At 33.1% G+C, this 26,936-nt stretch overlaps 1 protein-coding gene across 3 annotated transcripts in view; it reads left to right on the forward strand.

The window, feature by feature from the left end:
- The first annotated feature begins 704 nt into the window (after nucleotides 1-704).
- The window catches only part of LOC123309369 (ATP-binding cassette sub-family G member 1), a 68,191-nt gene continuing 41,959 nt past the window's right edge, over nucleotides 705-26,936 (forward strand). Inside the window, exons 1-2 of one of the 3 annotated variants that reach the window (XM_044892454.1) lie at nucleotides 705-833; nucleotides 20,886-21,080. In XM_044892454.1, coding sequence (XP_044748389.1) covers nucleotides 20,957-21,080 — 124 coding nt within the window. In that variant the 5' untranslated portion in view covers nucleotides 705-833; nucleotides 20,886-20,956. Of the gene's footprint in view, nucleotides 834-12,093; nucleotides 12,245-20,659; nucleotides 21,081-26,936 lie in introns of those variants that run through there. The other 2 variants (XM_044892453.1, XM_044892452.1) reach the window with 2 other exon arrangements.

Below are 26,936 nucleotides of genomic sequence, written 5' to 3' on the forward strand. Positions count from 1 at the left end.
AGAACTGCCTTGTTTATTATTGTTAAACATAATGATGATTATGGCTATCGAATGAATTCTATGATTTGTCAGTCATCCCAATTTTTCTGTGAACTATCACTGAGACTCAAATTGTTCATTCTCGTTCTTTGGAAAGAAGAGGATTATGCCCTTTTTCATATAAATTAATATATTCTAAGCTATAAATTTCAAGATTGAAAAAAAAGTTTTTCGATCTTCTGCATTATAATAATACACTCTCTCAATCAGGATAATCACAAAATTAACAGAACAATACTTTATATATATGCAAATGATTTTACAATAGTTCGTTTCTTCTTACATAAAACTAGAGCGGATTAATGATGTCACTCTATCAGAAAAAATTAAAATTTGAAATAGCTAGCCGGTTAGCATTCAAGTTCGTGATTACTGCATTCGGTTGATTATTATATTGTAATTTGACATTTATCGAAATACTTTTGATGATTCAATTGGGGTGCTACATAATAGGTAATTTTTTGAGAGTATCCCTAGTAACGAATTGCAAACACGCCACTGGTCGGCAGTTGGGTGCAGGTGCAAAATACTCAATGCAGGCAATACGAGAATAAGGGACGAATTAAGGGATGCAGCGCATACGCATGGAAGATACGAAACGTCACATTTCAAAGAAGATTAGAAAGAAAGAATCGATTATTTTCTATTTCATTTTCCAGCTGGAGCAGCCCTTCAAGGTCAATGTCAATAATATCCCTTTATTGACAGTGGTTTCAGTCGAGTGAGGTTAGGTTGTCTCTGGGTATAAGTTTCAGTGTTTCTTGGATTGACATTTTATATTGTATTTTGACACGGTAAGGCTCCGAAGAATTGTGCTTTATGCAGATACAAATGCTTTTCAATAATTCTAATAATTCATTGGATCTCAGTACTTTGCCGCCGGTTTTTCTTCAATTATTTCCATTGAGAATATTCCAACCATGTTATGGTAATAATATAATATATGTCGTTTTGCGAAGATAACGAATCTTTCCCTTCCAATATCTTCTCAGTATGTAACTTTCAACAATAAATTATTATTATCGATATCTCATTTTCACTAATATGAGTTATTAGTTAATTAAAGTGTTTCGCTATCCCCGTTTATTAGCAGAGGATAAATTATACCATTTTTAAGAAGACGAGCTATTACGACTCGTTTATCACCACTGTTGTTTGATATCATATATTATTTTTAATTATTTTTTTTGACTTATCAAGATGACTTCGAAAATCCTATGAAGCAAGCTTATAGAAAATTTCACTATATAAATGGTATATAATTATCGATATTTTACAGCATCACGTGAATATTAAATTACGGAATATGCAAAAACTCAATCGATAAACTGAATATATAAAAGTCAGGTATATACCAACGAAAAGAAGTAGTAATTCGATATTTCCTCCATGCCTATTATAAATAATAAGCAAATTTCAAACAACTATTTCGATCTTGAGACCCAGTGGTCTTTAGACTGAATGTTCATAAACAAGTGATGAAATTAAATTCAATTGTTGCAACTGATATGAGGTCTTTCGATTTTTGAGACTTTTTATGACCAAGAGTTTCACGAATTGAATTTCATAATCATATTATTTGTAAAAGTATCTCATCAAGAATCACAATTATTATTAAGGATATTATTGAAGCTGTGTTCCTGGTTCAATGGTTCATTATCAAGTTATTAACAACAATATGAAATAATTGGTGGGACATTCATTATATTATACAATTATTTATTATACAATTTATTTTTGATCTCCATTTTTTCGTGAGCTGATTCATACTTTGCTCGCTCAACTTTAAAAAAATTCTGACCATAAAATAGAAGTTCCATTCGTTTATGCTCAGATTAGCAGGAAAATCATTCTTATTCAAACTTAATAGCCTCTATGATATGAGATCGTATTTGATGTGTTAATTTGTATTTGATTGCTGAAATTATATTTTACTAGACTCTGAGCTAGACTATAGAACTTTTTCTATTTTTATAGTCATCTAATCATCTCAAATCGGAACGTGTCAGTAATGGGAGTACTTATTAGTTTCTCACCCAAATAAAAAATTGTATGATTGTTTGGAATCTGAAATATGTAGAAAGCTAGCTTTGTATATTTTGTATTTACTTATCCAATAAATGAAAGCTCTGCACTCTGCACTAGTACTATTATTTGTAAACAAACCTCACGGAAAATCGGGAGAATAATTTGTTTTTTTATACTGGGTGTCCAAGCAATGATAAGATAAACCTGAAATGAAGCAATGAATCGAATAAAAAATTTCAGACTTACCGAGATAACGAACTGATTGAATTGAATTACCTATAATGAAAACCCCATATAAATTAGTGGTTTCTGACGTAAGATATTCATTTTCTCATTTTGAACTGACCACTAAAACGGTGTGACACCTCTTAAAGTGATTAGGTTGGGAAAGGAGAATTCAAATGAATCCATTGTTCATTTTTCAAACCACTGCTGATAAAATGCATGCCCAAATAACTGCAAATTCAACATCTATATTGCTTTGTTACTCAGTCGATTTTATCTGAATTATTTGCGGAATAATATTAGTTATATTTTCCCACTGCAATACGATATTTTGTATTGAAAACTTTTCAAACTACTATAGCAATTATGAAATTTGCTTCCGAATTTCAGAATTCAGGTATATTTTCGTTCTTTTCTTGATAGAATCAACTGGTCAATTTACGAACAAAAAAGTATTAATATTATTAAATTGAGAAAAGGATATGCAAATATTCCGTAAACTGTAACACGAATGATTCAAAAATAATTTTTTTATGACCTTTCCTTCAGAGAATGCGAGTTGACTTAGCCGAAATTACCAATAAAGTAATATGTAAAAATTGTGCGTATAAAAATCATGCAGAGAACTCAATATCAAAGTTCAGGAGTTCAGGTATGTTTTTTTGATCTTTTCTTGATAGATCTATCTGGCAAATTCACAGATAATAAAGGAATTATGTTATCGAATTGAGTAACGGAGATGTAAATATTTCGTAACCTGTAACTCGAATGATTCAAAAATATTTTCTTTTCGACCTTTCCTTCAGAAAAAGCAACTTGATTACGCTGAAATAAACAATTATTCATTTGTAAAATTGTGCGTATAAAAAACATAGAATTCAATATCAAACATACCGATAACGATTTTGATGTACTTGAATATTTCGGAGATATTTGGAGAACAGGAACCAGGATGCAACAATTCAGAGTCATAACATGTTTATCTCTTTTTTTACCTCGATACTTGTGGTCAGCTTAGAACTTGATAAATTTCAAGAACATTGAACGATTATTTTTCAATCCGTTTTATTGAACCTAGCGGCAAATTCGGAAGTTGTTATCAAAACAGGAGTTCAGTGTCAATTTTATCTAGTTTGGCAATGAAATTTTTATCATAATCAATTTCTGAAACGAAATTTATTTGAAGATATATGGAAACGTATGGTCAGATAGATGTTGAATCTATTTCTTTGGAAAGATTCAGTCCAATGCTTATTTAAATTTCCGTTTCATAAAGAAAATGTAATAAAATGATCACTTATTCTTTCAAGACAAGGAGGTACCTTCTTGAAGCTGAAGAGCTTTTGCGAGTTTGGTGAAATAGTTTTGTTCTGTGTGAGCTTCCTTACTGTGTCCTTAAACTATCTTGGGCACAGCTATGAAGGGTAGAGGCAAGGTGAACAATCAGTGCTTTATATAAGTGTAAGGAAACTACTTGAAACCAGTCAGAGGGCGCTTATGTTTATATAGTCACTGTAGCTGTAGCTATATATAGAGTATATAGTTACTGTAGCTATTAATGAAATTATGAGTTGGTTCAAATGAGAATTTGTAGCTTTTGTCTTTTTTTGTTATTCATTTTTAGTGTACACCTCTAAACGACCATAATTTGGTATACAGAGGGGATCTAGAGAACTATAAGAGCTAGAAGAAAATAGAGGACACATTTCCGAGCTCTTCGTCAGAGGAACATCGAACTCGTAGAATGGGGAAAACCGTAACCCCTTAAGCCGGGTCCAGACTATGTAACAAAACAGGATATATAGCAAAGTTATATAACTTGTTAGAGAAATTCAAGTGAAAAAGTTATATAACACAATGTTATACAACATTTTTCTTGCTATATAGCAAATTTTATGTTATCCGTTGGGTGTCGGTAAAGATCAAAAAAGTAATATAACTTTGTTATAAAACACGCCGCAACTTGTCCACACTTGTGTTATTAAACATTTACTGCAGCGCCAATCTTTCTTTTACTGGTATTGCATCTTGAAATGTCGTGCTTTTTTTGCCTATTTTATGGACGATTTGATTTATTCGTATTCGAAATCAGAACTTGTCATACTTAGGAAATTTTTAAAACTACCATTACATTTAATGTCCCCTGTCAATGGGTCTTTGTCATCCATTGCTAGATACTTCAAAAGAGTTGTTAAACTATAATGTTCCTCTAGCTCTCAACGATGAGATTTCACTCGTCTTCATAAAATCACGCAAGCTGCTGCTGCCAAAATGACATCTTCTACGTTTGAGGACATTTTCAATGCTACAGATGCCACTGCTTCCAGATGAGCACTTTTGTTTAGTTTTATTCTGTTACAAAGTCTGGATGTCTCTGCTATTTTATAACAAGTTATTTAACAAAGTTGTATAACACATTTGTTGTATAACTTTGTTAACAAAATGTTTTGTTACATAGTCTGGACCCGGCTTTACGATTAATCGTTTTTGAGTTATTAGCAAAAAATGAGATTTTGACGATTTTGAAAAGTGCCCAAAACTTTTTTGTCTTTAAAAAAACAGATCTAAAACTTGAACCTTCTACAAGCACTTTCCTACGTAGGAGCTCAAAATATTTTTTTATTTCGAATCATTAGGCGAACTTAAGATTTTTTTAAATGCAGACTTATTGAATTTTTTATTTCTGAGTTGAAAAAAAAATCTTTCGTCAGTAGATTATATATATAAAAGTGCCTAAGAAGGTTCAAGTTTCAAATCTGTATTTTCAAACACAAAAAAGTTATAAGAAGTAGGCAAAGAATTTTGCCCACCCTGTACTGATGGAGCTATATCGAGTCGAAACTGGCACATTTATTAGACAACTTTTTGCATTCTTTCGAATGGTCCTCCAAGCAGCCCAGCTTCCATCTTGAAATCAAAAATGTTAAAAGCTGATGGTACAAATTTCCTTCAAGTCTGCATTCTAGATTTCATACAACTTTTTTTTTATATACAACAGCAATATTGAATTTTTCCATTAAAATAATGTAGAATGGTATTCATTCTAAACTAAACATTACACACAGTTTGTCCAGATCTGAATTGAAAATAGGATTTCCGACAAAAAATATTTTCAAACGCTGGAGACCTCCTTATTATGACTGGCATTATTTTTGAAAATATCTATAAAAAATCTTACTTCAATTTTGGAAAAACCGAGTGAAATGCTGAATTAAAAATATTATTTTTAAATTTTGCGATTAAAATTCAATAACGGCGTCATGGAAAAATGTTGCGAAATAGTATCTTGAGATCTAGCAGGCCAATTTGGAGAAAAAGATTTTCAGTTCACTCAATGACGGATAACATTGAAAGATTTCGTAATTTCATGAAGATTAACAAGAAACTAAAGAACATAATATGTATCTATCTTTGATGAATCTAGATCAGAAAGAGATATCAAGAATTGAGAGAAATCCTATCTGAAGACAAGAAGGACATTTTGGTCAAGAAAAGAAATATCGATTTGGTATTGTATGTTGCTTCGTCTTCTCTTGCTACATTTGCCACATTTCATGATAGCTAAATCAAATTCATATCATAGTAAGTCCAACAGTTTAGACCTTCTGAAAAAGGCTTGAATTTCAGTGCTCGTTGTGTCGAATAAGTTTTCAAAAGTTCCTAGTATGCACGAGAATTTAATGGAATTGAATTTTCTAGAGCTTTTCTAGAATGCTTGTAGAGCCAATTACACCAAACGGTGATAACTTCGCCTAACTTCAACTCACTTTAAAATTCAAATAAACTGTTTCAAACATTGACATCCTGTGTGTATGAAGTGAAGTGAGGAAGGTAAAAAAACCACACAACACAGAGACACTCCATTTTAACTTGAATTAAGATGCGTCATAACAGAAATCTGCTAGTTTCTTTACTTTACTCCAGTTAGGTCTAATCTCGGGTTATATCCGTGGTGAAATTGGGCCTTAGTCAATTAGTCACCACTTGATCTTGGAATCAACGCTTGATGGACGAATACGTGAATTTGTTTTCAATCGATAATTCAGTCATGAGCATTCAGAATATCGTTTTCGCATAAAATTATGATCTACATACGTCGATTCAATGATTTTCAATTGATACTTTTTCAAAATATTCGGAAATCCAAAGATCTCAGTGATTTCGTTTTGGAAATCGAGTGACTGTCAATTCGTTGATCGGGCAATCAAAGTTTTGGGAAACCCGCGGCTAATATGTCTAATATTATCGGCCGAAATGAGTTTTCCCATTCGTCCGTCTAATATTGAATGTAGCTGTGTGTGTATTGCAGAATCATTAAAAATGGGGATCAGAAATAATCTCAAATTCACACATCATGAAACATTTTAGTTCATATTACGAAAACACGTGAACGGTATTCTGAAACACTATAAGTACACTAATAATTCATTGAAATACTTTCATTTTGTAGCGAATTTCATTCGATGAAAATAAATTGCAAGCTGAGATGTTGCCCACGAAGTTAATCGAGTAGAAATATAGATGAATTACTTCTTGAATGCGAGAATTATTGTTTGTTTCTCCATCCTGAAGGACATTGAAACGAAATTGATGTTTGGTGAATGATCAACATCAACATATAGAGCATGAAAATCCCTTATAGAATATGGTTATACTGTATAGGTACAAAAGCACTCAACTGAAAATAATAATCAATTCTGTTCAGATATTCAGTTTCTGAATTGTTTTAAATGATTTTAAGACGTGGTTCTGCAAAAGTAAGTGGGTCTTTCATATAATTTTTTTTGATAACCCCCTTCCCCTCCACCTCTAGGGGTTTGGGCAAAAAATGGAGACTGCTATTGAATTTATGTTCAGGTTGTTGTCAAATGAAGTAATAGGGGTCGGTTCATCCAGCGTTCTTAAGAAAGGGACACCATGGCGTCACTTTTTTAGGTATTTAGGTACATATAAGTTCTCTACATAAACTCACCATAATTCATATAACCACAAATATATTTATTGTTGAATAATTTCCTTATTACTAGACTATCTAAATTTATTCGAGAAGAAAAGTATCATTTTTTTTGAAATCCGACAATTGGAATCAACAAATAATATTTTTACATTACCAAATAATAATGGAAAATTCACAGTGTTTGTGGTTTTCCCGATACGATTGTGAACGGAAGATAAATTCTAACTAGGAATTAATCAAATAAAGGGTAACTTTGAATAACAAAAAAGTTTTGGGTTCATGTTCAATTTTTTTCGAAAATCGCTTCGTTATTGTTTATCTATATTCTGTTATCTTCATTCGAACAAATTTCAACTAAATGCTGCATTGAAGCTTCTTCCTTATCTTGTGAAATACTTGTTTCACTATTGTTTATTCGGGTTAGCCTTCATGCATCCTGTACTGCAGTAGTAAATAATTTTTGGGAAAATTCCATCAACTTATCAGCAGATAAAATAGAAAGTTCTCGAATAGGTGAAAAATCGAAAACTTTACTATAGTATGATTTCTTCGAATTGGTTAGGGAAATTATCAAAGTTCATTAGTTTAAGGAAGAATATCTTAATGAGGAAGTTGAATCTCTCTTTTATTACATTAATTCACGATTATTATATGGTTGAGGTTGTTAAACAGATCGTCTAATAAACCTCTCAAGCGTTTACCCAAGTTTTAGACAATTCTCCAGACTATCCTCAAAGCTACAGAAAAATTATATTTCTTGCTACGATCCTGCTGAGAATGACTCCTTCAAAAATAACTAACCTGTGAAATAAATCTTTATTGGTTGAATAAAATTCTATAGATACAAGAGAAATTTATCTTACAATCCATTACCACAATTCCCCTTAAAATTATTTCACTTATCTTGGATTCATAAAGAAGCAAATTAACGAAATTTTTTACCTATCAAATACAATTCATCACCATGGAAATTTCTATTGATACTTACTCAGAATTATGGTGGTTATCTATACTTCATTCAACTTTATTTTAGCAGTCGGTTGGCCATGGAAATTTGACACATTTCACTCTGTATAGTACGAAAATGTGGGGTTATGAAGCTTGTCAAAACATTTTTGGGTTTTAAATCAACGCTATGTTGCCCGTTCTACGTAAAAGTTTCTGTTATTACGTATTTTATCACAATGTCGAATCTCTTCGGAAAATATCTGACGAACATAATTGAAGTTTATACAAACTGATTGAAGGCATACCAAATCCAGTTATTTGCATGGAAAATACAAGAGATCAGTATAATATCATAATATGCACTAGCTTGAGGAGAGTTAATGTTCGTTATCTTCTTTGGCTACATCATTTGTAGATTTCAAAAATATTAACCCGAAGATGAAATGCATATGATGCAGTGGTTGGAAATGGGTATCTCCCGAAGGAATTAACAGATAATTACAAGAATGTTGAGTTTTTCAATAAAAATCATCTTGCATCAATATAAGTAAAAGGAGTTGAAGGAAGTTTCAAGTTAAGATGCAACTTCACCGTTGAACAAAAATTTCACATGAATAAACAGTAACAGGGCAACTTGCGCGTATTTGTGGCTATTCATCTTAATACATTGATGTAATTATCATATTCAGGTATTTATTAGTACCTTAAGACATTTACATTGTATAGGACAAGTCAAATGAAAAACAGAAAAATCCATTTTAGGGAACTCATTCTCCGATGACATTTATCGAAAATCCTGTAGTAAACTTTTCGCATAATTCACGCAGACCTAAAATTCTCAAATGCCACAACTTTTTTGGGTCTCCCAATAGAAGGAAATTCTTTGTCATACTCTTCATTCACAATCTTTCTGATTGTGGAAATATTCAGCTGAAATATAAGTCGTTTAGATTCAGATGAAACATAATATAAATTCTCTTACATTGAATATGTTCTCTACCGTCTGACGTATTGTGGATTTTAGAATATCAGGGTATAATTATTTGAATGAGCGGACCTGAATTCTAAATAGCACTTCCTGAAACCCTGTCTCTTTTTTCAATCACTTTCGACATTTTCGTAATAAAAATTGATATTAGTTGTGGCCATAGATATACTAACCTAACATGGATGAGCCCTCCCATATTCGAGCTTTGGATGAATGTGTTGCCGAGAGAGATAGAGCTAGTAGTGGCAAAAAGCCCGCAAATTCCATTTAAAAAGCATTGAATGAGTATGGAAATTCAGTTATTTGTGCGTTTTTCATGACAATTCTAGGAGCAAACATGAAAATATTGGGGGTATGCATTGCCTGAATGATTATTTGTTTTTATAGCTACAAAAATTCATGAATATGAAAATTCAAGGAACTTCGCGGGAAGAAAAATAAAAATCCTATTGCAATCGCAGTAATGGTATATTTAATAAATTTAAATGAATACAGAGTGTTTCAAAATTCAATACAATAAGTTTAGGGGTATATTCCCTTGGAAATGTTTAGGCAAAAAGTTCATATAAACATAGGGCCCCAAACGCGAGCTGTGCGGTTTTAAAAGTTTTCTTTTGGGTTTTACAGTTAAATACTGACGGCACTGATCCTACTTTCAAATTTTTATTGCCATAAACATAAAATAGTCCTCCTCAATGGGAATGAAATTTTTTCTTTTTACCACCAGTTTGTACAGTTTATGGCTGCACAAGATATAACCATTATGTATTAGATGTATTAGTGTTATTTGAACACTTTTATTTCAAAACACTCGGGAAAATCGCACAAAAAGCACAACAACAGCAAACTAAACACTCGTAAACAGCGCTTTTATCGAGTTTTTTGCCACTATTAGCTCTATCTTTCTCTAGGCAACACGTTTCTCTTTCCTTTACCGCTTCCATTGTAAGTTATAATTTCTATGGTTGTGGCAACGGCGTTATGACATTAAAGACATTTCATGAGTGCCAACCTAACTTCGTTCTAGTTACAAAAACTTGAGAAAATTATATCATGGCCAACCGACTGCTAAAATAAATTTGAATGAAGTAAAGTTCCTTTTAGATCGTAACATTTATTTGCTGTATCAATGAGAAGATGATACATTATTATTATTCGAATGAAAATTGAAAGGTGTGTAGGTGTCGAAACATTTCGATGAAGGGTCAATATTTTCACAAATTACGATCTATTATGCCAACCCTGATAATAATCAAGTGACATTTCTCACAAAATTCAAAAATAAACTTTCGCTCGAAAGGGTATGGCAGATTCAGTGAGAGATTTTTATGAAATATTACAATTAATATTTATTATATTAATATTAACATTTTTCAATAGGATTTTTTTACGTATTCACTTAGCCTATTCCTGAGGCACTTGAGACATTCCGGAAATTCAGGAAATGTGTTTTTGTTATGCAGGGTGTTCACCGCGATGGCCTATTAGACGTTTATAGAAAAGTCTGTGCTAAAAATGTGGAGATTTTTGGAATATTTCTGCTGAGGAGGTTTCTTCCAAAAAAAAACTTTATGATTTTTTTATTATTTAGTATTATTAAAATGTCTGCTGTTCGAATTTCAAATTTTCAAGGTATTTTTGAAATGATCAAAAATTTGGACGAATAAAATCAATCGAATCGCAAGATCTTCAAATTACACCCTATAATTTTTATTATTTCAGTCCGTTCGACCCAAACAAAGAGAGGGCTTAGATGAATAAACTCTATAGTACATAAAATTAAAACTTTCAAGTTAACAAAAATTCGAAATAAGGGTAAAAACCCATTTCGAACTGATTCATTATTTTGTGACTTTTCATGAATTTTCAAGCAACCCAATAAACTATGTATCAGATATCCTTTACGAAATGTCAAAATTTATTTTATTTATCGGAATATAGAAATTTGGCAAAATCATCCTCAGCAGAAATATTCCAAAAAGTGTGACTTCCTGTTTTCACAATTTTTTTATAAAAATACCAATTAATCATAAACCGTTCAATGTTTATCCAAGGTATGGTATACTGTTGAAATTGCCATCAAATCAGCTATCTAACGTCCTAACACTCCTAACGATATACTGGGTTTGTCATTCGAAATAAAACAGTAAATGGATGTTGCAGAGGTCTGAAAATATTTTAGGACGAAAGTTCATTGTTGAATATTTCAACATGCAAATTCTTAGCACATAATTCTGATTAGTTTTTCATGGACATCTTATAGGCCCTCGCAGTGAATCATCCTGTATATTCGACTAATATAATAGATTATTTATAGATTTGGTACTTGGAACCTCTACACTTACAACACTCGAATTTTTTCGAGAATTTTTGATGGATGTTATTATATTCTTCAACAGTATGAGATAGTGACTGAACTAATAACTTCTTTTAGATGCCACGGTTCAATGGATTTTACCCCAAAGGATATTGTATACCATAGATTGGGACTGCCTCGTCTTATGGGTACATATGCTATTGGAACTATTGTAATGATGCCACCTAAATTCATTCCTTCTACTATGAAAAAGCACCACACTCGAGTTGAATTAAATAATATTTCGTTGGACAGGCTGATATCGAAATCTCAATTTTATTACCGGGATTTAATTTCTCTCGTGATATTTCAATTAAATACCAAATACCTTGCACCTACGCATGAAAAAGTGAGAATCAAGTCACTTTTGGGAAATGTGAATGAATTATTTCCATCTATGTTGGAAATTTTAGAGATTAATGAAATGAGCCTATTCATAGTAAAATCGAGTTCTATTTTGATGACTATGGTAAATTGAAACATAGGTATAATTTTAGATGTATTTCACATTTTCATATCTCTGTTGGGATATCACTGATAAAATAGCAATTGCAACCACAATATCAGTTCATAATATTAGATAATGCTGGTTTTATCGTAACTGACTACTGTCCCGTTCGTTGTTTTTTAATTTCGTTCATAGGAGAGTGTTCAAAGTGCATTTGGGGAGTATTCGAATGTGGTGACCATATATTTACACACAGTAAGTTGGAGTTTTCAGTTGCTACAAAATATGCATATAAAAATTGTTAGGAGGTGTAGGAAATGTATAATACTACTTGATTCACAGAATGATATATTGAACTCTAAACAGATTGTCCGACTTTCACAAAATGAGTTTTTAAAACACGACACCTGTTTCGCTATCACAATAGCATCTTCAGGTGGGTGAAATATTTGGTACCGAAACAAAATATATAAGAAAAGAAGTTCATCTTTTTCAAATAGAAACTAATCACAAATATAAAGTGACATGTTATTTAGGAAAGAGTTCTGAAAGAATATCAAACTTTTTGTAATCGACAGGTATCAAATTAGCTTTTAAAATGAAAAATACTCTAGTTAAAAACATAAAGAATAATAAAGATCAAACGAATATGCTAGACGAATGTGGAGTTTATCAAACTACTTGTAGCGATTGTTCATATATTCATCTTTTTATATAGGTCAAACTGGAGGAAAATTTCAGAAAACAATATAAGAGCGCATAAATTTTTTATTTTGTTTTGTTTGGGAATCAATAAATGTAAGTATTCGACGGATTTACTCAACGACCAGATTGACCTCTATAAAAATACTCCTTTATGAGTTTATTGTGAATATTTGTGTTCAACTAGTAGTATTTTCGACAGTTTAGTCGCTAACATAAAATAAACGAAAAGAGATAAACTATAAAATTTGAATGTTGAAGAAGGAATGAATGAAAAACTTCCTTGAAATCTAAGGGAAGATGATAGTTTTCGATAACATCGATGAATAAACATTTTATTATGACCTCATAGAAAGTTAATAGAAAATTCTATTTTCTAAATTATTTTATGACCGATCCTACGATCGCTTCCTGCCATCTAATTACTCTAGCGTTTCCGGTCGGTAATTACCACTAGTAGCTCTAGTCCGATTTGTTTCTGACCAAAAATTGCTCCGAATGTCATTACCCCTTCTAGATTCTTAGGAAAAGAGTCAAATGCTTGCTTATATATTTTGTTTTGATACCAAATATTTTAGTTTACCTTCTCCCACCTGAAGATGCTATTGTGATAGCAAAACACGTGAGGGGGTTTGAAAAATCATTTTGTGAAAATCGTATAATCTGTTTTAAGTTCAATTATCGATCTTCGAAGCGTTGGCCACATCAATCCAATGAATGATATATCGATTCTAAACACATATAAGTTCAAATACATCTTTATTAATTTATTCGTCATACCTTAAACTTTCTCATTTTCAAAACCAGAACATTTAATAATAGTCGGAAAGTTTTGATCATTTTCGATAAACATACGAGATTATGCTAAACAGAATAACCTCTTGGTTCGGCATCATATTAGTACCTACGTTGGATTTTTTTAATATTCTTTGAAATAATGACACAAGATATGCTGCGTTCCGTTGGCCAAATTCTGAAGTTTCCTACAGAGGGCATTGTTGAAAAATATATTCGATCTGTTCATTATTCATATGGTGGCATAACTTTTGCTCAGAAACGAAAACCCGAAGTAATTTAAGAGTACACAAATTCAAAAAAAAGTTGAAACTTGGCCAACTTTCCAGTATGTACTTGTTACCGGAAATTTAGAACATTGGTACTTGAAATATGTGTAACTATAACTCTTTTCCATTCTCGTTTTCGTTGACAGGCAGTTTAACAAACTGTTAAATCGGACAAATCAGTAGAGACCCTTTAGCTAGGATTAGGTTTTTTCTTCGTAGCAAATTCACAATTCACCGATATGAATTTGGATAATGTTGTTGGTAGGAATAAATGAAGAAGATGATATGGTTTGTGAAAAAGCATGAGGTGTTGTTTTATGGAAACAGGTCTCCTCCCATACTTCTTATGAAAAGCATATTGTCCGCCCAGGAAGTAATAGGACCTCTTGTTCTGCGCCATTTCATACCTTTCACAATCCATGATAATTGCTAAACTGAACGGAGTCAATTTGTTGAAAAAGCCAACGCAATTTCCAGATATGTCATCCGTTGAGTACGATATCCTAGTGAAGGTTATTCACATGGTCAATTCACTCCATAATTCATAATGGTGAGTTTATGCAGTGTTACTGAAAACTGATACCTAAGATAGGGACCAATCTTATTGACAGTTGGCTTTCACGTTTTTGACATCTGCCCATGAGATTTTTCCCTTTCTTAGGTATTAGTTCTTTGTAACTGTGCATAAACTCACCATAAACCTGGAAATTCCTTTACATTGACTTAGGCAGCCTGAGATTCTGCATTTTCGAAGCAAATCGATCATGTCCTCCTAGTTGTGCAAATGAGTGTATAACCAGAACTTATCGTGTTGAGCTGTTAATATAGGCTCCTTTCACACGACTGGTTATTACCGTCGGGTTTTCATCTGAAAACAACCGGAAGAAAAATCTTGATCGGGTTTTACCCACAGTGTGCTCACATCAAGCTCTCAAATCTCCGCGCCACTGATATGAAGGTACCATCGCCGGGTAACTCTTCGGTGCGAATGTGAACTTGCACACGTGTTAAAGGTCGCATTTTATGAATATAACTCGGGATATCGGGAAAAACCCGACGGCGAAAACCAGATGGCGTGAAAGTAGCTTAAGAAAGTTTCCAAAGCTAAATCATCGATTCAGAGTATTCAGACTACCCGATTTTTGATGATGAGGTATTAATTCTGGCTTTAAAAAATTTGTATCGCATATTATTGAAATATTTCAAATACAACTCTTTGCTCTTACTGAATTTCACTCGACATTTTTTTGTGTGATTCTACTCAATGCAATCCATTGATTATTCGAAAAATTTGCAAATTTCCTTTCAATCAGGTTTACTGGGACCCTAATCGCGGTATTCTTTTCGAATACATTTTTTTGCCAATTAACCTTTCCATCGATGTAACATATATATCCCTTCTAGTCAAAATATACTCCTAACATGGATATCTAGAAATGTCGGGCTATTAAGATATAGATAAATATCCACAAGCTGTCCTTGGAGTTTTTTACAGCCAATTATTGCAACAAAGAACGAGAAATTTCCGAAATATACTAAATAATTTTTTCATTTAATTCCCATTCCAAAGTTTGTCAATTCAACAGCTTCAACTATTTCAATTCGAACAATTTCGAATGAGCAACATCATAATCTGTAGTATAGGGTCGATACTATGGTCTGAACTCCTTTTGTTTAATTACAATTAAACACTACAATGACTTGTAACACAAATTGGACTTTATATTATTGGAATTATGTACTATGTATTTCGTTTTTATGGAAGGAGATAACACAATGTTTTGATGCATTTTGATATTTACGTCTAACATTCTCAAAATTGAATCGACATCATAAATCACACTTTCACATCCTTATATAGGATCCAGTGATTCTAGGAACAAATCTCCCAATACGGTTTTGTTTCCTGAAATAGTTTTATTGGCTTCATTAATGACCTAATGAGGTTTTGCCCCTTGCGAGAGATGAGCTTTACTCCTTGTGGTCAAATATGTCCCCTCAAAAAGTCGGTTTTTGTAGTTTTTCGTTAATGTCTCTTCAGGAAACCTGAATATTGAGTAATAACCATAAAAACTAATGTCCATAAAATCGTAAACATAAAAGTCTGCCTCGAATGAGCATACTAAATTTTGTCTATAAATAGATCGATAGGGAGATTCGACGAAAGCACTAGGAGGGCATTAAAAATTTTACCTAATAAAGAAACGAAAAATTCTTTCTATACTTAGAAGATCTGAGTGAAGTGAAGGTCGAAGTATACAAACTTTCTATGGATTCATATTGTAATATCAAAATGGGAAAACCAAAACTGTAAAGGAATAGCCAAAAAACAATAATCGATGTATTCAACTCATAGAAGGTCACTCTCATATACGCAACTTAATTTTAAGAGTTTTCAAGTGATATTTCATTTTAAGGTCTCAGAATTTCCTTTTTAAAAACAACCGACTGGAGTTTCGGATTATTTATGGAAATATCGGGCTGGTTTATTCCATGTGTACGGGGTGGTTCATAAACATCAAACAAATTCAGGATACTTTTCATTGAGTTAGTCGGAGTCGGAAAGTTTCTTTATGTTTATATCTTGAACTGCTTTGTTTCCAAAAGGAGTTGAATGTATTCCAAAGAAATAACAAATTTCTCGATATTTTGAAATGGCTTGACATATTTGAAAGAGATGTGGTAAAAATGGATACCTTATCGAAGTCATTATTTCACGTTGAATAACCCTTGGCTTCAGCAGTGGCGTGCGTGTTAGCATTAACTTTCATGTTTTTGAGGAAAATATTAGTGCGTCATTTTTAAGAATAAGAATGAATGATTTATAAAGGAGTTTTCATACTTTTCATTATAATGAAAATTCTCTCGATTCGTCATCTCGACAAGACATAAATTTTTCACTGAAGAACAAATGTTCATTCAAGTTTTTCACTTTCCGAGATGAAACGATACTTTTAATGAATTTCACCATACAAAAAATTCCCGAAAAGTCTCGCCATCGGCTACAATTCGGAACTTGCTGAAATTGAAGAAAAGACGTTCGTAAAGTTCAGCCATCTTTTCGAAAAAAGTTGAAATATATTACAAAATTCGTAACTTGCTACTTATAGTTCAAGTGTACTGGCAACACCCCACATTGTCACATGGTAGTCTTTTCCCTGTTTATAAGGCTGGCGAGAAGGTCCCGTGGTATAAACTCCTACTGAATTATTTTCTACAATTCTTATTCATTTCAGAACTCAAAGAGTGTCTGGGTTTTTTTCTAGGATGAAGCACTTTTCAGTGAAAAACTGAAAATCGTTTGTTGTTCAGAGAAATATTCGAGTATAGCAATCTAACATTAACAACAATTAATTTTATAATATAAAAAAGATTTCTGTATTGCAAGAATTATTGAAAATGGCCGCCGTCAGCTCTAGTCTTCGGAAATATCGTGCTTTTTATTCATGAACCGCTGTGTATCTTGGAAACGAAGGATTTCCAGACAAAGGACCTTTCCTACTTCAGATGAGTCAGATATTGATATCCTGAATTTGTTCGCAATGTTCATGAAACGCCCCGTATAGATCCGACACAGCTTTTTAATAAAAGTAATTTTTACAAGTGAGTTAAATAAATAAATGTTTTTGTTCGAATGAATAAACATTTACAACTCACGTGTTGTATAAAAAATTGTATTCCATTCTGATTATGGCTCAAATGATAACATTTTTAAGAGAATTATGTAATTTATGAAATCACATGAAAGGTATCGCTTCGATTGCTAGTTGCTAGGGTATTATTTAATCCATAGCAACAAGAGCAAGATGACTTTAATCTAATTATGCTCATTATGTTGTTTTATTTCATTTGTGAATTAAAAAACTTTTTTTTCACTGAATGGGTAAACATCAGCTCATCTTGGTTGCTACGGGTTGAATACTGTCGTTGTCGTCTTTAAACGTCAAAATGGAATAAAATCTATTATTACTCTATAATATCATAAAATCTATTATTACTTCATATCACTATACTACGAAGGGTACATAATATATTAAAAAAATTATTTTTCGCTAAATACTTTGATACTGATATGGACCAGATTCAAAGGGTGTTCTACGAAGACACAGATCATTTCTCCATGTACAGAGGGATTCATGAGAGTTTTTGGTTTCGTAACCCAATGTGAAGCACATTGTATTCTTAATGAATACCTACATAATTCATTCATATTATGTGTTCGCACATTTATGATAAATGTGTTAGGTAATTATACAGGATGTTCTTTGATATTATTCAACTCTCCTCAATGATAGAATCATAACAACGTTATGAAAATCTCATACAGGCTGTTCTATGACGGCTTCGATCATTTCTTGATATACCGAATGTTTAATATATACCTAACTAGTTTTCCATATGAAGGTACAGAATAGTATCAAAGTCGATAAGGAATATTTTAAACACATGGTTCTTGGATGATCTTCTGCTTTCTTCAATGAGGAGGTAATTACGAACAATCTTTTTATGGTTTCCACTCTATAGTTATGACTTCCTCAGGGGAAAACACAGAAAATATATCCTACAACATTCTGTATACAGAAAATCGTCACATGGGGTCCTGGGGAGCTCAATGTTTCACGGTTGCACGAAAATTTAGTCGATTTTAGTACATGGGGTGGGGAAAGCGTTACCAAATCACCGCTACCTCTCTACGACCATGAATTCCCCAGAAACATGTACCTAATGAAAATTTTTTTGCCCAAATACATTAATTTTAATTATTCAAAAAGAAGGTGTGTATTTTGTAAAACTCAAATCTTATCATGAATATCACAGTATATCTGGTTGCCATTTCACGTAAGAAATCTAAAGGAAAATCAAAGATCACCGAATGTACATAATATTCCTACCCATTGAGAGTTTCACGAGCATCTAGTATTCATATAAGAAACAAATTTTGTCATAAAACATTCAGAATATGCCAAAAAAAAATTCCTGTTGTTATGGAACACTCTGTGTACAGGGTGGGCGTACGTTGTCTACTGAGAAGATCTCGAGAATTATAGCAGCTAGAAGGAAACGGATAACATATTCTCCAGTTTTTTTCCCTGACTGCTCCAAATCTGAAAACAAAGAACAGAACTATTTTCTCTAGATTTTGAGTTATCAACAAAAATTGAGATTTTGACGATTTCGAAAAGTTCTAATAACTTTTTTGTCTTTGAAGCTACAGATTTGAAACTTAAACTGTCTTAGGCACTTTGATACGTAGAAATAGGTACTGATAAAAAAAAATTTCCAATTCAAAAATAACAAATTCAATAAAAGTCTGCATTCAAAAAAACCAAAGTTCGCTCAATGATTCGAAATGAAAGATTATTTTGAGCTGGTCTGTAGATTCTACGTGAAAAAGTGCCTTTGGAAGTTTCAGATCTGTGACTTCCAAAGACAAAAAATTTATGAGTTTTGAAAGTGTCATCCGTTTTCTTCTAGCTGCTATAGTTCTTGAGCTCCTCTCAGTAGACAACGAATTTTGCTCACTCTGTACATCATTTCATCATAAGCATCTACTAGTATATCTATGAATACTTGTAGGAAAGCCACCAGCATTTCGGAAAATGATCAATGTGTGTGAAGTTGGCCCAGCAGTTTTCGATTTCCAAAAAAAAATATTTTGTGCTGAATTGTGCCGTTGAAATTTTTGTTTTATTCCACACGGTTCTCAAAATATTTCACAAAATGTATAGAATGGGCTAGCCCAGCACTTATCGAAAAAATGAGTTTTGGCGACTGAAACAGGTTGTGCTATGCATGTTCAGTGTTGTGCCGTTCGAATTTTTGCGAAAGTCCCTCTTATCTCCCGGAAAATCTAAAAAGAAGAAAAAAGTTAGCCCAGCACTTTTGATTTTTCTCCACAAAAATTAGTGGAAAAATTTGTGCTACATTTGTGCTGACTTGTGCCGCAAATATTTTCTCGAAAATTCGTCGGATTTTCCGGGAAATCGCGAAATTGAAAAAAAAGTTAGCCCAGCCCAGCAAATTTTCACGAAAATCCTTCACATATGTTTTCATTGAGAAAAAACGAAAGTGCTGCGCTAACTTTTTTTTCAATTTCGCGATTTCCCGGAAAATTCGACGAATTTTCCAGAAAATATTTACGGCACAAGTCATCACAAATGTAGCACAACTTTTTCCACAAATTTTTGAGGAGAAAGATCAAAAGTGCTGGGCTAACTTTTTTCTTCATTTTAGATTTTCCAGGAGATAAGAGTGACTTTTGCAAAAATTCGAACGACACAACACTGAACATGCATAGCACAACCTGTTTCAGTCGCCAAAACTCATTTTTTCGATAAGTGCTGGGCCAGCCCATTCTATACATTTTGTGAAATATTTTGAGAACCGTGTGGAATAAAACAAAAAATTCAACGGCACAAATCAGCACAAACTTAGCACAATTCAGCACAAAAATTTTTTTTCGAAAATCGGAAAGTGCTGTGCCAACTTCACACACATAAATGATGAAGGTCGTCAAAGAACACCCTGTATAAGGTCAGAACAAAATAAAATTCTGAGTTCGAAGTCGGAATTTAGCGAAAAATATTTGTGGCCCTTCTACGCCTTCGCAGTATACCTTCATCAACCTGATGATACGTAGGTATTACGAGCTTTATGATATGGATACACAAGCAGCTGCTACGTAAATATTTGTGGTTTTATAGAGGAAAGATTATATCAAATTCTCAAACAGAAGACCTGCAGATCAATGATAACATTGTCGTCAACACGATCGCAAGAGACGACTGCGTTCATAAACCGTATCGCTTCGTAGAAAAGAAAGATAAGAATGAAATTCGAATAGGAGCCGCTCCTATCCTCCCCATCCACAATTATTTTTATCCGTTTATATATATACACAGGAACTTTACGAACTTCAGTGCATTCGGTCCAATACACACTTTCACGCGGTTTCAGCCGTAACCCATTCATCAGTAGCAGTTGTTCCGCGCAGTCCTCGTATTTAACAAACAACCTGTAGCTTCTGCTATTGTTCGGAATGAATATTAATCATTGATGGTCGCAAAACAAAATAGATATTAAAATGAGTTCCCTAAAGTGCTGTCAGTCAAACAATTCTTCTTCTTCAGTGGCTGGAGAAGCGAGTGAGGGTGCCTATGAGTTCGCGATTCAAGATAAGATCGCCAATGTGAACAACAACATGTGCGAAATTGTGCAGGGGAAACAGAGGGAATACAGTTTTCCCAAGAGACAGGCGATTGATGTCAGATTCGATAATATCACCTTCCAGGCAACACAATGGTCCTTCAGGAAATTTCAGAAAGGTGAGTACCTAATTTTCATTCTTCAACTCTTCAGCAACGGAAAATTCGTTAAAAAAACAAATAAATTGTTTTGAATGCTTTTCACTATATATTTCATGAATTGATATCTTCATCTGTAACTATTTAAGAGTTATCACAACTTTTACACCTTCATTGAAAGTTACACAAATGATTATGCGAAAAAATTTCATTGAAGGTAGATATGGGCCTTTAAAGAATTCTGTCACGTCATCCCCTTGCTTCCAAATCCCTCTAGTTGAATGATAAGGTAACACATAATTAGAAGCTTTCTCCAATATGACTTTATTCTGGCACTTTTTTACAAATAATTAAATTGTCCAAAAAAATAATGTTCTATAATTTTATTCATCCAGATATCGAAACAAAAACTATGAATTATTGTTTTTCTCGAAGACGTCACAGATGATTATTCGTTAGAAAGCACAGAATGGATGATAATTGAGGAAAATTCCTACTTCATATTCAAATATTATATTTACAGATACACTTTGTTACGTATTTCACAAAGACCTCAATGCATACATTTTTGTTAATTATTCAGAGCGAATATTGTCCTAGATTTCCAATATTTCTCATCGAATCAAATCACAAACAGATTTAAGGGGGAATAATACCTCAAGAATCTCCATTCAAAAACGGCATTCACTAGTTCCTAATTTACGCATTCAATTTCTTACGTGAAGCCTTGATTTTTTTTAAAATTGAAGTTGAAGAACGTCTTGATGTCACCCCGTCTCTTGTTTAGTTGTTTTTTTATGAGAAAAAAAAATAGAACTTTAGTGTCGATAAAACTTGTTTTCACAATCATTTTTCTGCGGTTTTTCGACATATTTCGATAAAAATAACGACGGAGTGACATCGGCGATTCAATTGTTTATGTTATGCAAAGATTTTCATAGCGATATATGCCAAAATTACGCTGAAATTCAGGAATAACTGAAAATTATTCAATATTCCTAATATCACCTCCCACTTGGTAATTTCTACTTTTCAAATGACTCAGTACGTAATTCAGGCAATTGCTCATTTTCGTATTTGGGGTAGCATCCGTAAAGCAATCAATGTCGATCGGCTTGATCTAGAATCGTACTTCCCCTAAGAAGACCAAATAGAAAATCCCTTTTAGACCCTCTAGAAAAGAATTCATTGAAGAGTGTTGTTTTTCATTATATGGCGTTCTATTAAAGAAGCTTTTAACAATAATTATTCAGAAAGAGAAGGAATTGATTCCTTGAATCTGCATTTACACGAAAATTATTAGCGTGGATAACACCACCAACAACATACAAATACTTATTAAATGAAGTTATTCATATGATTAAAGATAATCAAGCAATGAAGATCCTGTTTATACGATATATCGCTGTATTTTGCAAATTGTTCAGCTTTATCCAGACGAATTACAATTAAATATTCTATTTATTTCTCTGTTATAATGAAAGACAATTAAAGAGGTAAAAAAGGCAAAAAGTAACCACTTTTCAATTTGTTATGTGTATTTTTAAATGTGCATTTCCATTGTTTCAACCAATACTGCGGATACATCGATTTCATGCTATGACTAAGCATGCCATTAGTATACGAGTGAAGTCGAAGAATTCTGAATTCTGTATCATGAAATAAATGTTACATGCGGAAAAGAAATTAAAAGATCAGTTCTAACTATGTATGATCGCAGAATCAATTCTAACACAATACAGATTTCCTTATAACTCAATTAATATACCTACATAATAAAAATACCTATCCATTGATTTACCTTAGTATTAAGTGGAAAAAGCACTGACTCATATCAACGTTCTTCAGCTCACGTATAGGTATGTTAATTCTACCAGCTTTCAATTCAAATTATTTACTAGGAAATGAGCCTTTGAGTGGTTGGTGTCCCATGAATCTGTATTATTCTTCTACGTTTCTGGGTCAATTAATGATTTTAATGAATGGGAGGTATTCTTTAATTCCATTCACACAATTATAAGGATTGCAGTTGAAAAAAGTGAAAAGATTAGTGAAATGAGAAAAAATTACCTTCCTTCCTACTTGTCTACCGAACTGTCTGATGTTTTGAGTATTCTATTATTTTATAATAGATATTGATACTATATAAGGCATTTTGTGCAATCCACCTTTAAAATTTATGTGGATATATCGAGGGATATATCCATGAAAAATTTCAAGGGAATATTAGATAGTGCTATCTGACATACCGGAGGTTATTTTCTTTCGAATGGATAACTCTTTCAAAGTTTCACATTTTCACACAAACGATTTATTCTAGGTCTACTTCAGTTGAAAAACTTTGGAAATACATTCCTGAATTTGACAAATCTTTGGTGATTTCAAGCAGAGTTCTTAAGAACTGAGACATAACAAGACAACCAATCTAATCAGCGATTACGTGAACTTATGAATTAATATTATTATGACAGCAGTTATAATGTTGATTTGAAGCTAGTTTTCTATTTATTTCAGAATTGTTTGTCGTACGTATCGTATTTTGTTTGAAAATGAAAGACAGGAGAAAAGATATTTCTGAATACTGCAACCAAAGTTCTTATTTCTTGTGCCCTAATCCGACTGACGTACCTACCTAGAGTAGTTTTCATTCTTTTCTGATTATGAGGTAACCATAAACTTGAATTTGTATAATTGCTGCTTTTAATTCTGTGTCATATCAACATCAACCAAAATTAACGACCTCTTTCATTAACCGATGCAAATGTAGACACATACCAGCTTAACTTGTTCTGATATTCGATTCATCGATTCCAACATAATTATATCGCAAAGTCATTTGACAATGATGTTAGCATATTTAGTAGATTAATTTACTTGATATGAAAAGCCAACGAACCCGAATTTCGTTCAATGAATTGAGAAACATTCAAATAAAATCCTACCCACAGAGAATGGCATAAAATTCGAGAAAGTATTATATTCCCTTGCAGCAGATACTTTCGCTACTACTTGCTGTTTCGATTAAATGGCATGACTCATGGCCAATAAATAAGGTTCCAAGGAAACAAGTTCAAAAATCGCATAACTCAAAGATAACATAATCGATGAATCAAGAGGAAGTCTTCGGATGTTCTACAACTCTGGAAATATTCATGCAGATATTCCAATTAAATATCCACTGTAAACAAAAATAGTAATAATGTTGATCTCTCCAGAACGTTCTGGCATTTCTTATTTGAGAAAGAATCTACTACAGAAGTTGGAACAACAGCTGCAGATTACGAAGAATGTTATCTGTATTTATTGTTGAAATAGATTTATTCGATCTTGACTAGCCCAATGCTGGAATTTTGGCCAATTTCAGACGTAGATAATTAAATTTCTAAATGGTCAATTCAAAACGATTTTTTCCGGCAAGATGACCAAGGGTATCGCATTCAAGATTCAAGGCTTAGTCGGTGGAATTGCCCATATGTGTGTGGGGAAATTTTAGACTTGCCTGCGTCATCTCATGCCCGTGTAGGGTTTTCGGTCGGTCCAATATCAATCGGGTCATACGTACTATTGCGTTGGCTATCTGCGATTGGAATCGTCGATCCAAATGGATGTGTATCCCCCATTATCGGTAGATCCACCAATTTCCAATGAATTTTACTGACGGACGATCAAATTCGATCGAAAATGTTCATTAAATTGATTATACGAGAATTAAGTTTAGATTATTATTCTATATTTTTTGTCTTTTGTTGTTATCAACGTTTTGGAATCAAAATAACATTCGCCGCGTGTCCTCAGGAGTTTGAACTTCTGAATACGAATTGATTAACATAGGAAGAACATACAGAAAAGAGGCGCAGGTCCGTTCAAAGCAAATTCGAAGGATAATGACGTATAGGGTGGCAAGGTCAAGTCCAATTGACAATACTGGGTTTGTTAACCCAGTTGGCGTAGCATAGACAATAAGTAACGTTATAACTAAGATAATAAAATAATAACAATAGTCTCATCGACAGAATTCTACTAGCTAAGGATTTGCTATCAGGAGCGGCAGTAGAGCTGTGATCTCGGCTGTGATGAATATCGCCTTCTCAATATTACGAGACAAAATAGAAGACGTGCAGAAATCACGTCAGAGATATGTACAAATATCTTGAGGTCAAACAGGCTAGATAGATGAATGGGAGCCAGACGAAGAGATAATTGACGAAGGAGTTCACTTGAAGATTGAGAAACATAAAAAACCAAGTGTAAAAAGCAAGAATCTGATCGAAGCGATTAATATCTGTGTTTGCTCAGAGCTGAGCTATTGATTCGGTATAATCTCTTGGATCACCGCCGATTTACCATCCCTATCGAGGAAAATATGCTGACGAAACATCATCAGAAATAAGACCTAAAAGCTCAATAGAACGAACAAAGCTGCCACGACATCTTCGTGGTAAGGGAGTTTTGGATTTCTCCAACCGCATGTTACAGGAAATCGGAGGACTTCAAGAATATTTCCTAAACAAAACGGTTTTAACAAAACTTTATCGAGTAATTTGTGATGCTGATAGTTCTACCCCGTTAAAGCTGCAACAGGATCACTTAAAAATCGCCGATCACTCTGGTTGGGAAACTTCTGGATGAAAACTGCCAGAAGGAGACCAACCATGTTGTTTCTAAGATTTTACACGAAGAATTGTCAAAAAAATACCAATTTCTAATTACAATTACTATTCAGAATCTACATTGGAAAATTTGCATCACTGGCTCTACCGGGGAAGTGAATGTACCTGTGGAGAGAAATGTGAAAGTCGTAAGGCTACTGTCATATTCAATAGAATGTGTCACTGGATGTGCTGAAGATGATCCCACGATTGGGACGAGTTAGAGAATCAGGAGTAGATATAGGTATAAATTGATTGCATATCATCGGCATAATTTTATGATAGCTACGCCAATGACGTGACGTAGCTTGTGGCAACATCCGAGTGGCCACGAGTACTTACGATATACTATTGCGCCTTTTTTCTATATATTCCTAACCTCACTCACAAAATTAGCAATATATTTCTGTATGATTTCTCCTCATGCTGTATATTCAGTATCTCATAGTTCACCGTTTTCCACTACTCACTCTATTCTTTTTTCTGGTATAACAGTTACTACTTTCAAATTATGGTCATCAGCCAAGATCGAAAGCTGTAGAATAGTGTTTCCGATAATCTGATATATCAGGCATTCCAACCCATTCTTTTCAGCATTGTCTGAAGGTGAGAGAATCTCTTGGCCTTAAACTGGTAACAGTTCAATCCAGCGAGAGGAGGTCTGACAAATAACCTGTTCAATATAAAACTAGTTTCATAGAATGGAGCTGACAAGATCTTCTTGTGGCACGTGTAGCTGCTTGAGAGATGATGGGACCTCCGATCATTTATTCCTATAATAGGTACCGAATTAATCTAATTGAGTCTAATGAGTATTCCTTTTTTTTGCACTTTCAGCCTGAACTTCTCCGCCTATATTGAGAATTCAATGCTTCAAGTCTAAACAAGGTTTATTTAGACCTGATTCTCACTATATCTTCCATATTGTCAATCATGAAAAACTATTGAAAATGGGAACCGGAGTAAGAAGTGAACAACTTGAACTCATTTGAAGAATGAAAACAGAAAGTCAGAATTGTAATAGACATTTCTGATGAGGGAAATATAATTTTTGATGTACCTACTACAGGGCAGTGTATTAGGCCCTCTTTTATTTCAAATCTATATGAATGATCATCCTTATTATATCGATCAATCATTTAATTAATGATGATGATACTAATCTAATCAAAATTTTTAATGATTTGAGTAGTGTGGCAGTTGAATTGAATGAGGTCTTTCTTAGTGT

The sequence above is a fragment of the Coccinella septempunctata genome, chromosome 3, assembly GCF_907165205.1.
Source record: "Coccinella septempunctata chromosome 3, icCocSept1.1, whole genome shotgun sequence".
In the NCBI taxonomy this organism is placed as follows: Eukaryota; Metazoa; Arthropoda; class Insecta; order Coleoptera; family Coccinellidae; genus Coccinella; species Coccinella septempunctata.